Source organism: Octodon degus, unplaced genomic scaffold (assembly GCF_000260255.1).
Source record: "Octodon degus isolate 3935 unplaced genomic scaffold, OctDeg1.0 scaffold00044, whole genome shotgun sequence".
NCBI lineage: Eukaryota > Metazoa > Chordata > Mammalia > Rodentia > Octodontidae > Octodon > Octodon degus.
This window is the reverse complement of record NW_004524620.1, coordinates 419,021-433,765: the sequence shown is the minus strand read 5'-3', so window position 1 is coordinate 433,765 and position 14,745 is coordinate 419,021. Positions and strand designations below refer to the sequence as shown.

The 14,745-nt window shown below is 37.5% G+C and overlaps 1 protein-coding gene across 5 annotated transcripts in view; it reads right to left on the bottom strand.

Annotated features, from left to right (window-relative positions):
- The window catches only part of Kdm4c (lysine demethylase 4C), a 461,014-nt gene that overhangs the window by 419,591 nt on the left and 26,678 nt on the right, over positions 1-14,745 (bottom strand). For 4 of the 5 annotated variants that reach the window (XM_004631706.2, XM_023715829.1, XM_023715827.1 and 1 more), the window contains exon 3: positions 3,655-3,830. The exons of the other annotated variant lie outside the window; for it this stretch is intronic. In XM_004631706.2, the coding sequence (XP_004631763.1) occupies positions 3,655-3,830 (176 nt within the window). The remainder of the gene's footprint in view (positions 1-3,654; positions 3,831-14,745) is intronic. 5 annotated transcript variants of the gene reach the window in all.

The window sequence follows — 14,745 nt, the reverse complement described above, 5'->3', positions numbered from 1 at the left end:
TTATATTTAATATATATTTAATGTATTTCTACAATTTCGAATTTTTAAATGAATGTATTGCTTTTGTAACTGGTAAAAAACTATTCTGACCATCCTTCAAAAATCCATTTGGATAGCACATTATAAGAAAGTGAAATTTCTTCATTCCTTAACAGCTGCTAAAGAATTATCTTCCTTCAAAACCACACTTTATACCTTCCCTGTGGTACTTCTCATTATCATAGCATTATATTCAGTAAATTTTCAGCCTCCCCAGGGCTGGGATTACAGGGGTGCACCCACCACATGCAGTCTTGGTGGCCACTCAGCACACCCAGGGCAGGGCTAGCAGGGCATGCAGTACCAGGGATCAAACCCAGGTCCTTGCGCTTGCCAGGCAGGCACTTAGACTGCTGAGCTATCTCCCCAGCCAAATCTTATTACTCTTAAGTATAAACTATCCCTGGAAATATCAAGGTGACCAAGAAGAAATTCCACTCAATGAACACAAGACAAGGGTACTACGAGATGGACAGCAGACAAGAGTATAGGAAACAGGTTATACTGGGTATAACACAGGTAAAACTTCCTCTGTATTCTTGCTTCAATTATATTGCACTTTCAAGGACTTGCCCATGCTAGGTAAGCTCTCTATCACTGAACTACATTCCCAGCCAAAAAGTTTCATATTCTGATGAGATATGAAAAAATAGCAGACTTCCATTGCCTTCTAATAAAACATTCAGGGCATTCAGGGCCAGGGAGATAGCTGAGTAGAATAAGCACTTCCCTGGCAAGTGCAAGGGCCTGAGTTCAATTCCATGGTTCGGCAAAAAATAAATAAATAAATAAATAAATAAATAAAAATTCAAAGGGGTGTGAAATTAAATATAAAATCTTTCATTCTTTTGGAATAGCCAGACTATTCTACAGTAGGAATTTAACACTGATTCTTCAAGTTCCATACCACTATGTGTTTACCATAAGGATGTCTTTCTTTTCTTTTTAAGTTTAGTGGCTATACCAGGTGTGGTGTAATTCCAGCCCTCAGGAGCCTGAGACACAAGGATCAGGAGTTTGAGGCCACCTCCGTTACTCAACAAGTTCAAACCTAGCCTCTACTACACAGTAAGATCCTGTCTAAACACTGCTCCCCCACAAAAAAAAAGATAGCTAAATCCAACCAAGACTTCACGTCATTAACATCCATCTGGAGAATATGGACAAATATACTGTGTTTGATCAGCTGGGTTTTGTCTGACTTACGTGAGACTAATGTCTTTATCTAAGGCTTTAATTACAATATCAAAATTAATGATTTTTTAGAGGGCCAGCCACACAGCCCAGCAGACTAAAGCACCTGTTTAGGCAGATGCAGGGACCACAGCTGTGTACTTGGGGCACGCTGAGATGGCAACTGAGACTGGGCATGGTGGGGCGCACCTGTAATCCCAGCACTTGGGAGGCTGAAAACAGGAGGATCATTATGAGTCCGATCTGCACAGTGAGACCCTGTAGACTCTGCACTAGTTTTTAAAAAGTAATGATTTTTTTATTGTTTATTTTTATTATGTACTTTACTAGTACATGTTTCAATACATTACATTTATCATGGGAAATTTGTACATGCACATACCACATTTTAATTCTTTTTGTCCCCTTCCCCTTCAATTCCTCCCTATTCCCTCCCACTCTTGCTCCCCTATTTGAAAAAGCTCTATTTCTTTTTTTCTTCTATACTATTTTTTCAATTTTTTCCCTTCCTTCCCTTCCCCAACTCAACCTCTTGTTTTCCTTCTCATTTGAAAAAGATCTGACTTCCTATTATCTAGCCTGCATTTTGCTCTTTATTTATATTGTTTCTCATGTAAGAAAAACCACAGAATATTTAAATTCACATTTATTTACTGATCTATTTACTCAATATTATGATATCAAGGTGAATCCATTTATCCATAAATGCCTCAAGTTTATCCTTTTTATGGCATAGTACTCCACTGTATATAAATACCGTATCTGTTTTATCCATTCATTCGTTGATGGACATATAGGCTGCTGCCAAGATTTAGCTATTAAAAAATTGTGTTGCTATAAACATGGGTTTGCATGTATCACTGCAATATGATGTCTAAAAGGGCCAGCCAGACAGCTCAATGGACTAAAGTGCCTGCTTAGGCAGGCACAGGACTTAGGGTTCAATCTCCAGGCATGCAGTACAGCCCCACCCTCGGGGGCACGCTGAGATGGCAAATTAGACTGGGTATGGTGGCGCACACCTGTGATCTTAGTGTCTGGGAGGTTGAAAACAGGAGGCTCACTGAGTCCGATCTGTGTAGTAAGACCCTGTAGACCCTGTTCTAAATACATTTAAAGAAATGAATAATGTCTAAAATCAAATTATCACAAGCAGTGAAAACAGAAACAACCTGCTGAAAGATACAATATGTAAAACTCCTAAAGACACAGGCATAGACATGGACTTTCTGAAGAGAAGCCCAATGGCATAAGAAATAATCCCAAGAATAAATAGTAGGATCAAATCAAAGTTAAAAGCTTCTGTACATCAAAGGAAACGACAAACAGAGTGAAGAGAAAACCTAGTGGGAATAAATTCTGCTAGCCATTATTCAGACAGAGGACTAACATTCAGAATATGTACTAGATCATTTTTAAATATAGCCAGAAATTCTTCAATAATCCTTTAAGGAGCAGAACTTCAGCTGGACATAGGGTCGCATGCCTGTAAAGCCACCACTCAGGAAGCTGAGGCCCGAGGATTGCTACAAGATTGAGGCCAACCTGGGCTACAAAGTGAGTACAAGGCCAGATTGACCCTGTCTGATAAGACCCCGTCTCAAAAGACAAAAGAGAAGGGCAGGATAAAGACATAAAAGGAAGGAAGAAGAAAGTAGTAGCACAAGCAGCAAAAACTTCCTCCTCTTCCCCTTCAGCATAGGCTGCACCTGGCAACTGTCTTGGAATAAATATGAGAAGATATTGGGACTTCCACCTTGATAGCACTCTTCTTGGACCATTTGCTCTAGAATAAACCAGCTACTGGAACATGAAGAGCAGTTCATGTGCCAAACACTGAAGACTCCAGCCAACAGTCTCACAAGGGGGCACTGCTAAAGCTCTCCTGGACAGGCCGACGTGCAGATGTCAGCAGCCAAGCCAAGCCTAAGTACAACCGCACAAGCCGGTGAGCCAGAACAACCCACCCAGGCCACGCCAAGCCCTGACCTCCATAAAATGAGGTTTCAGCTGCTAAAAGGTACAATAATTTCCTACACAGCAATAATAACTAAGAATGGTGGCCTTCCAATTCATTCAAGATTTTATTTTAAAATTACTAATGGGGGGGGGGGTTCTGTGTGTGTGGCTTACACAGTGTCACATGAAGAAAAATTTACCTAAAAAACATGATTGTGTAGAATCAAAAACTCACATCAATTATAGAAAGGCCCATTTACAGCTATGAGATAACAAAATGTGGAACAATTCATTTAGCTGCATACTAAATGTGAGTAGGCAACCACCTAAAGAGCAAAACGCAAAGCGCTGAATGAGAATGAAAAGAGACACACAGGCGATCCCTGTTTTTCACTCTTAGCACCTCATCATGATCACACATGTATCTGTAGTATGCATAAATAGCAGGTTGAATCTACTCACTTGCCACTGTTAGCCAGTTGCCTGAACTCCTTCACGGTCATGGCTTTTTTCTGGATGTTGTATTGAGTGAACAGCCCCGACTGCCCTGTGACCATCTGCTGAATTGGTGCTGGAATAAGCAAATTATCAATGTCATCATAGCATTGCCTTGGCTTCCATTCCTTAGGAGGAATCACCTAAAAATAAAATAATAAAAAATCACCTTGAAGATATTCCAAGTAGTTATGTAGCACTTATATTCTAGTAGAATGCAATTAAAGAATCTGTCTCTTTATGAAAAATATATAAAAGATTTGCAATAAGAAAATTTTTTAAACAGCAAAATACTATGTTCAGTACTGTACTTGTGTTAACAGCTTCATTTTAGTAATAAAATTTAAAGACAAGGAATGATTTGCTTAAGTTTAAATAGCTAAGGACTAGTTGAACAGAAATTTAAACTGAAACAATATCAGAACTCACATTGAGCCACTGTTACCCTGCCTTTCACTAGAAAATTATATTAGACATATCACATATATATATATATATATATATATATATATATATTCTACATACAGATATAACTTCTTCCTCTAAGTTCATTTCAGTGAATTTTATCTGAAATTAACTTTTCATTTGCATTAATGAAATAAATAAATAGGCAAATATTTATGTAGCTGTAACTATTTTTTCTTTATAAGAAAACATGGTGAAACACTGCTCTTGCACACGTGGCACATATGCATAGTGGAGTGCTGATAAATGTTTAAGAACCCATTTCTCAGAAGATGGGTGAAACTCTGAGCTTTGCTCCATTTCCACGACTTACGTACTCCCACAGTGGCCAATACGAGCCTATCAATCACTAAACGTGCTGGAAAGAGATGCGTCCTATCACCTCTCCCATGCCAATATGAGGAGCTCAGCACAACACTTTTCCCACAGTAGAAATTAGTAGTTTTTAATTACTAAAAGTGAAAAGATCCTATTTTAACAGTCATAATACTCACTGACTTAAAATGAAAAAGAATAAAGGCTAGAAGTCAGTCATGACTTATGGCTCAAATGTTTCCAACTTAGAAGTTATTTTGATTTTGTTAAGACAAATATTTAGAAAAAAACTTGAAAAATACAACACTCATACAGAAAATGTAACACATATATACTATGTGAATTACAGAAAGAAAACACCAGAGTATTCAGTGTCCAGGTTATAAAAGCAGAATACTGCTAGAATTCCAAAAGCCTTCCAAGTACCATTTTCCAAATACATTTCTGTTGTCCAGAGCCAACCACTATCATTGTATTTAGGGTAACCATTTCATTACTAAGTTTTGGTTTTGTGTGTGGCTATGTACTCCTATATAAAAGATTTTTAAATGCATAAATATGCAATCAATAGTATTCATTCTTTGAGATTTGTCTTTATTTCCTTCAGTATTTCATGAGATTTAAATGTAGTGAAGTACATGGATTTTCAGTCCTATTCAGTATTATCTCATGTAAATATTAATCTTTTCATAAGTTGGTGGCCTTTATTAACTCTGGCCTATTGACTGTTGCAAGTAATGATAATATATATATATATATATATATATATAGTGTGTGTGTGTGTGTGTGTGTGTGTCTCCAGATCGCCTCCAGCGCTGGTCTGGGTTGCCCTGAGTATCTGGGAATCAAACCACCACTCCCAGAGACTGACTGCTTCGTTTAAGCAGGCACTTAAACAACTGAGCTAATGGGCAGGCCCCCAGTGATACTGATATTGCAACATACACCATCCAGTGGGCATGTACCTAGGGTTCTCTAAAATTACAACAAATACACAGACACCACTAACAATGAAATTACTCGGGCAAAAGTAATGTAATTCAAATTTAATAGGTAGTACAAATTTTTGCCAAAGTGGCTCTAACAATTCACAATCCCGAGCTGGCGAGATAGCTCAGTGGTCTAAAGCACCTGCTTAGGCAAGCTTAGGCAGGTGCAGGGGACTGCACTTCAATCCCAAGCACCACATTCCGCACCAGCCCCAGCCTCAGGGGAAGCTAAGCTGGTCAATAAACCACCACATAAAACAATTCACAAGCCCACTAGAATGCAAGTTCCTCCACATCTTTGGCATCACTTTATACTCTCTAGCATTTTAATTTTAGCCTTTTCAGTGAGTAATTGTGCCCAAATATGGATTTTATTTGCATGTACCTAAAGAAATCTGTTCATATGATTACTGACTCTACTGACATCCTCTTTGTGAAGTAATTATCCAAGTCTCTTGACCAATTTACTATTGCATTATTGGTGTTTCTTAGCTATCTTATGTGTATGTATGTGTGTGTTTTTATATGTATCTTTTTTCCCATTCTTTCTTCTTTCCCCCCTTTGAGCAGTTTTTCTTCCTTTGAGCAGTTTCTCTCCATTTCACAATATCTACTGTACCTTTTGGATCTTATTCACTTTCAGTTTCTAACATTACAGAAATAATGCAATGTTTATACATGCAATTCTGATTTATTTCACTTTGCATACGATCTGTAGTTGCATCCATTTATCTATAAAAGCATTGAGTTTATCTTTCTTTATAGCTGAGTAAAACTCCATTCTGTTTTGTTTTTTGAGATGGAGGTCTCACTATGTAAGACAAGCTGGCCTGGAACTCAGATCAGTCCTCCCTCAGCTTCCTGATGCTGAGATTACAGGCATGCACCACCACATCCAACTAAGAGATAACAATTTTAAATATACATGCACCAAATGTTGGTGCATCCAACTTCATAAAACAGAAATAACATAAAATTACAGAAACTGACAGAACAGTTTGGAGTTTTTTTGTTTTGTTTTTATGTATTTAGTACATGGTCTCCAGGGTTTCACTACACAGATCAGACTCATAGTGATCCTCCTGTTTTCAGCCTCTCAAGCACTAAGATTACAAGCATGTGCCACCACACCCAGTCTCAGCACACCCTTGGGATGAGGCCAGCATGGTAGACCAGGGATCCAACCTTGGTCCCTGCATCTACCTAAGCAGGTACTTTAGTCCGCTGAGCTATGTGGCCAGCCCTAACCTGACAGAATAGTGAGGGTGGAGGTTATTAATCCTTTCTAACAGTTAGGTCAATCATACTCCCAAAAAACTTACAAATAAAAGAAACACCAGCGTTAAATTACATGACAGAAAAAATGGATTTAATATCTGCAGAATATTTCATTTAATAACACCATAATCATTCTCTGCAACCATCAAACTTTCTCCAAACTAGATTGTGTTTTAGGCCACATTTTTAAATATGAAATAACTGAAATATCTTATATCCTCTCAGATATAATGGAACAAAACTAAAAATTAAGAGCAAAAGTAATCACAGAAACTACATAAACATGGAAATTAAAAACATGATACATTCTTAAACAATAAGTGGGTCATAGAAGGTGTAGGGGAAGAAGTTTTTAAGTTCCTGTGATTAAATGACTACACAATGCTGCATACCAGGTCCTGTGAGATACAATAAAAGCAGCCATAACAGGGAAGTTACCGCAGTGAGTGCCCACATTAGAAAAATACAACAGATCTAGGTAAGTAACATAAAGATGCAAGAAAAATAAGAGCAATTTGAACCCAAAATTTGTATAAGGAACAAAATTATAATGATCAGAGATGAAACTCAGGCTAAAAAATCCAACTCAATTAATGAATCTGTCAAAGACACGGTTCTTTAAGGAGCCTGTGCTGCCAAGTGAGAAGACTTCACAATGCACCACACCAGGAACAGTGAGCCCCAAGCCCACTTACTTATTGTAAAGTGCAGAAACTGAGATTAAACCTGAATACTGAGGTTTCAGTTTAGAAAAAACAACTCATACATTAACATCTTCTGTCTCAAACAAAAAACACAGTGATGCTCACGCCACAGGTTTGCACCACTGATACACACCACAGAACCACTGGCAAAGATCTTTAGGAGAATTTCAGTAGCTAAGCCGGGGGGCATTTTGGAAGCATATCCTTTAATAAAATGAACACAAGCCAAGATTTCAGGCAAATAATAAGTCTTCCTTCTTCTTGAATGTTTATTATAAATTTACTGAACAGTTTGGCATTTATAGATCAAGGCAGCAAGATCAAGAAAAATGGCTGAATACCAAAATTTAGGAATTTGAACACTGGTCAGAAATTATCCTTCAGAGAACTATCATAGCATCAGGCAGGTCTGAAATTCCAACAACATCAATGGATTTTGGAATATGTAAGACAAAATGTAAATTTAATTCAAAGGTCTTGTTGAACTATGAGAAAGTTGACTAAATATATGTTTATCATATTATGGAGGGCTGCAGATATAGCTCAGCAGGACTGTGCTTGCCTGGCTAGTGTGAGGTCCTAAGTTCAATTCCCAGTACAAAAAAAAAAAAAAAAAAAAAGTAGCAGTATTACAGAAGAAATTTTGTTTATACTGTACAAAATATTGTAAACAGAGTCTTCTGAAAACTCAATAAAAGAAGTAGATTCTTTTTCTCTAAATTTATCAAAAGAAGGAAAGAAAAGAATCAGTGTGACTGGAAATGGAAAATGTAGAATTACAAAACGCTGAAATTCAAAGGATTAAAAGAAACTATTTTGAAAATTTATATTCCAATAAATCAGAGAATCTTAAAGAAATGGATAAATTTCTTGACACAAATGACTTACCAAATTTGAACCTAGAATACTGATCTATTGAAAGGAGCAGTTAATGCTTAATTTTTTTCTCTTTCCTTTTCAATGTTTTATACCTTTTTTGACCAATCTTACAGGCTTATATCTGGTAATCTAAACAACTAGTTTGAGACAACAATATGCAACATAACAACCATTGTTGAATTCCTATCATTTTGTTTAATGAAATTCTGTCTCTTTTCAATTTTTTAAACTATGTTTTGTATTTTTACTAAGAAAAAAAGTTATCAATTCTTAAAAAAAAAAAAAAATCCTTTACTAGGGTAATAACTGAAAACACAAAACTCTACCATCTAAGAAAAAAACAGGACCTGATGGGTGCCCTGCTGAAATTTCAGAAGAACTTTTATGGAACTGAAAGGGAAGAAACACTGCCAAACTCATTCTATCAAGCCAGCATTACCCTGATCCAAAACCAAAGAAGGACTCAACAATAACAAAAGACTACAGGTCCATATCCTTGATGAATATGTATGTGAAAGTCCTCAGTAAGATACTTTCAAACAGAATACAACAAATTATTAGAAGAATCATACATCATAAGTAAGTCAGCCTCATCCAAAGACTGTAGATAGTACCATGTGGTATATGGAAATTAATAAATATAGTTCACCATACAAATAGGATCAAGGATAAAAATCACATGATCATCAATGGACTCAAAAAGCCTTGAACAAAATCCACCACCACTGATGATTTAAAAAAAAAAAAAAGGCCCTGATGAAAACAGACACAGAAAGAACTTACTTCAAATAAAAGTTATATATGACAAACCCATAGCCAATATCATACTGATAGGGAAAAACTAAAAGTGTTCCCTCTAAAACCAGAACGACACAAGGACGTCCATTCTCTCCACTACTGTTTCAATATAATTCTCGAAACTTGAGCCAGGGCAATCAAGCAAGAAAAGAAAGAAAAGGAATATAAATAGCAAAGGAAGAAGTAGAACTATCTACAGATGATATGACCCTTTATATAGAAAACCCACACAACTCTAACAGAATTTTCTTAAAGCTGATAAATTCAGCTGTAGCAAAATATAAAATCACCACACAAAAGTCAACAGCAGCCAGACACAGTAGTACATACTATAATCCCAGCAGCACTCAGGAGGCTGAGGCAGGAAGATTACCATGAGTTCAAGGCCAGCCTGGGCTACGCAGTGAGCTCAAGGTCAGCTATAAACTATATAGCAAAACCCAGGGGAGGAGGAAAGGGGAAAAGAGGGAGAACTGAAGCTAGCACTCCTATACCAATAATAAACCCACTGAGAAGGAAAACAATCATATTCAAAGTACCTCCAAAAAAAATTAAATACTAGAAATCAACTTTACAAAGGAAGTGAAAGACTTCTATAATGAAGACTACAGAATTCTGAAGAAAGATTAAAGAGGACATTCACTAATGTAAGGATATCCCCTGCTTCTGAATAGGTGGTATTAATATCATCAAAATAGTCACACTGCAATATTATATATAATATATATATATATATATATATATTTAATGTGAGCCCAATCAAAATATCAATAACATTCTTCACAGAGGTAGGGGAAAAAATCCTAAAATTTATGAAGAATCACAAGAGATGCAGAGTTAGCCAAAGCACCCCAACCAAAAGAGCAAAGCAAAGTAGGAGGCATCACAATCCCACATTTCAAGGCATACTATGAAATCAAAGTAATAAAAACAGCATGGTACTAGCACAAAAATAGATACACAGAACATCAGAATAGAAGACAAAGCAAGTATCCCATATATCTTTAGTCATCTGATCTTTGACAAAGGAGATAAAAACATACACTGGAGAAAAAATAGCCTATTTAACAAATGGCACTGGGAAAACTCATTATTCACATGCAGAATGAAACTAGGCCCGTATCTTTCACCTACACAAAAGTTTGTATCAAAATGGATAAAAGCCCTAGACACTGAAACTGCTGGAAGAAAAAAAAAACAGAAAGACACAAGCACAGCACAGGTACAGTCATCCTATACAGAAATGCAATTGTACAAGAAATAACACTACTGAATTGAAAATCTTCTGTACAAGAGAGGAAGACAACCTACAGAAAGGGAAAATATTTTGCTCACTACTCCTGATTGAGGACTAAAAGCTAGAATAAAGAACAAAAAATTAAGCTGGGCGTGATGGCACATGCCTGTGATCCCTGCACTCGAGGGTGGAAGGAGGAGGTTCACCTTGAGTTCTAGGCTGCCCCTCAGCTACACAGTGCATTTAAAGTCAGCCTGAACTACATAGTTGTACCCTGTCTCAAATTACAAAACAGAAAAAAAAAAAAAAAAAAGCGTTCTTTAAAACATAGGTCCAAAAAGTAAACAACCCAATGAAAGAGACAAATGAACAGGCGTATCTCAAAAGAAAAGTATAAAAGACCAAGAAGTACATTTAAAAAATGTTCACCATCTTTAGCCTTTTGGGAAATGTAGATCAAAACAATTCTGAGTTCCATTTCTACAGTGTTTCTGTTAATGTAAACTGGTACTGTACAACCACTATAGAAATCAGTGCAGAGTTTCCTCAAAAAACTAAACATTTTAAAATTCCAGGGATACCTCTGCCCAAAGAGTTAAAAACAGCAACATTACAATGATACATGTGTATTCTTGTTTACAGCAGCACAATTCACAATAGCTGAACTATGGGAACAGTTTAAATGTCATGAACATGTGAATGAAAAAAATGTGACACATGTCAGTCATAAAAAAGGATGAATTTGAGACATTATAATAAAATGGATGAATCATGAGACCATAAAGTGAAATAAAATTAGACACAGAGTTTAAATATCACATGGTTTTACTTATATGAGAAACTCACAATATAAATAAATTTAAAAGTAAAATAAAAAAAAAGAGATGACAGGAAGCAGGGAGGCAGACTTCTTGGAGTTGGGAAAGAAGAGAAGACAGGAGACCAAAGAGGAATACAGCATGCCACGTGGTGTATCTATTCCCCAAAACGGCACTAAAAACAAATACCAATGAAATTAATTTTTAAAAACAACTCAGAATATGCATTTTGTTTGTTTGGTTTGTTTTTTTTTTTTTTTTTAGAATACACATTTTGAAAGCTTATAAATTTAGAAACTGGAGGTACAGCTCAGTGGTAAAGTATTGTGCTGCCATACCTAAAGCAGTCCTGGGTTTATTACCCATCACCAAACAAACCAAAACAAGTATAAAACAAAAGTTAACACAAGTCTTTTTTTTTTTTAAAGAGAAGAGAAAAATAATAGATAAGACTTTAGAAATGATACACAATTTCAGAAAAAAATACAGGAATTCAAAAGCAGTTGTTATGTTTCTCAGTGTTGTCTTCAATGTAATTGTTCAGATTACCAAATGTAAGCATGTAAAATTGGTCAAAGTACAAACTGGAAGCATTAACTGCTACCTTAAAAAAAAGATAGAAAATAGTAGTACAATCATCCTAGCCATCCTGTGCATATACATACATGATTCTTTTCTTTCTTCTTTCTCTCATCCCAATTGTTTACTCCTTTTGCTCCATTTCTTTCCCTTTTACTATATTTACTCTTTCAGGTTCTCACACTAGGAAGACAATACAATGTTTACACATGTGCATCCGATTACTCAACTAAAAAAGTCTTATTTTTGAGAGGGCTGGGGAGCTAGCTCGGTGGTCTAAGCACCTGTCAGGCAAGCATAAAGACCTGGGTTGGATCCCCAGTACCACGTGCCCTGCTGCCTCCGTAGACCTGTAATTCCAGTACTAGTGACAGGCTAAAACAGGAGGATCGCTACAAGTCTGAGCTCCATAGTGAGATCCTGTACCATAAATAAAAAAAGATTTAAAAAAAAAAAAAAATTTAAAGTCTTATTTTTAAACTACAATTTTAACTATTACAACATCAGATTTCTTACATAAGAAATAGTCTCAAGAATAACATACTTGACTTTAGAAAATTCCAGAGTTGTATCTTTACATATATGATGAATTTAAATTAAATCTATTTTGCTTAAAGTTTATGTTACTGATTATACCAAAATGGAACTCACAATTTTTATCACAGCACACCCAAATCCAGGCTGGCTCCTACCGCTCGAGGAAAAGTCCAAGCTCCATCTGCTCATGTAGCACATACCTTAGAGGAAGTTGCTATGTGACCATCAACCTACCACTATGCACCCACTGGTGAAGGATCCCAAGGAGGAAAAGAAGCCTTTCTCTGGACTGTCACAAAGCTGTAAGACGTACATCAACTGTAGCCTCAGCGGTCTCTGTCCAGATGCCACTGGGGACAAGCTGGTCCCCTTTCTTATACAAAAAATGTGTATCACAGTCTCCCTCCAATACACAGTACAAGCATCACATTTAAAGACACTGCTGGGCTCGCGAGATAGCTCAGCAGTCTAAAGCGCCTACTTAGATAAGCATATGCAAGAGCAGGGACCACCACATGCCACGCGGGATGGCAGGCGGAGCCGGCCACAAAAGGAAGATAGAGACACTGTCAAGCCAGTCACGACTTTATGGACACCATCAGACTAGCAAACCTCCCACTCAAGAAGTAAAACCTAAAGCCAGCTGGGCACCACAGTGCCTTCCATGTTCCCACACTCAAGAGGCTGAGGTGGGAGGAGCTCTTGGAGTCCAAGAGTTGAAGACCACAAGGCAGCCCGGGGGATAGCTCCGCATCGAAGTGTCTGCCTAGAAGTGCAAGGTCCTGAGCTTGATCCCTGGTACCACAAAAAAAAAAAAAAAAAGCAAGACACTGTCTCAAAACACTAAAATAAAAATAGGGTTTGGGGAGTAGTAAAAGGAAAAATTAAAATGAAATCCAAACAATTTATAAATCCAGCACCTGCCTGGCAAGCACCAAGTCCTGGGTTTGATTTCTGGTACCGAGGGGGAAAAAAATGCTGTTTAAACCTAAAAATTGTAGAGAAAAACCAAGACATGCTATAATCTGAGTCCAAAGTCACTATTACTGGAACTGCGCATTGCCCAAATCCTACACTAAGACCAACCATTAAGTGCTGTCAGCAGCGCATTAACAAAGAACCCCACAGGTGGCTCTGCTCCTCAGGGCTGGCCCCAAAGCAAAGTAGCTCCACCGATGCAGGCTTCGCTTCTACCATGTGACTCAACGTGTGCCATTCTGTGTATGTATTACTGCAACTTCCAGAACAAGCAAGAAGCTGAATTTGTGTGTCATGACAAAGAGGAGAGCAAAAATGACTGGAAATAACTAGTTCACTTAATTCCGAATATAAGTAGTAGGAAAATTATCAGAGGATTGAATGAATCAGCATCTCTAATTCTGTTAATGATTCTACAGGGGAGGGGCTGCTCTGGACTCAGGTGTGTCTTGTAATTGTAGTTCTCATTACTTTCATTTTGTTGCACAATGCCAGAAGCAGCACAGGTGTACATGCCTGGCAGCTCCCTTGTGAGCAGAGCTGCTCCTTCCTTTTCTAAAGTTTCTAAACCTGCTGCTCTACCACAAGCCATTCTGCTAACCCCAGTGGAACCTGAGAAGTGAAAGCGGGAGGAAAAGGACAAAGGGCTGTGTTCAAAGCCCAAAGAAGGTGAGCGACAGTCATCCTCGGTTTCCCTCTGTCCAAATGAAGCCCAAATTCTTGCTAACCTAGTACAAGCTCATGATCCAAAGCACATACTTCCAATTAGTATGAAATATTTTATCTTCAACAAAAGAATGATTTTTCTCCCCAAACATAATCTGTGTTGGACGTTTTGGTGTGCCAAAAACAAGCCAGTCACATAAAAAAAAGCTAAACTAAGGATAACTTATCTGAAGAAGCCTTATAAACCTTTACTTTCTCTTCATTTTCCATCTTCCTTTCACAACTTTCACCTACCCCTATTTAACCCTCAATGTAATATCACCATAATTTAAACCATTTCTAGAAAAACCTTTGACTCTAAAAGACACTTAACAAAATGATACACTTTTGGGAACAGGTGCCAGAAACAGGAAGGAATTAAGTTATAAGCAGCATCAGGTCCAGATGAGAACAGTAGCACCACGCCCTGCTGTTCCAGAAGTTTTCTCCTCAGCTCTACCCTAACCCATCTGCACAGCAAAAATGGAAAATCCAAGAAGAACCCATCACAGCCTAGCGCTTCAGCCCAGCAAGAGGGCCTGGCAGGGTTCAGGGGTTTATGTGGGGAACTGAAAAGTCTATAGAAACCCTGATCATAACTTAACATCCATACTCCCACCACCCAGTACAGTGAGACCCTGTAAGAAGAAAAAAAGGCCAGGGAGATGGCTCAGTAGAGTAAGTGCTTCCCGGGCAAGCGCAAGGGTCTGAGTTTAATCCCCGGTTCCGCAAAAAAAGAAAAAAAAAGAGAGAAGAAAGAAGAAAGAAGAAAGAAG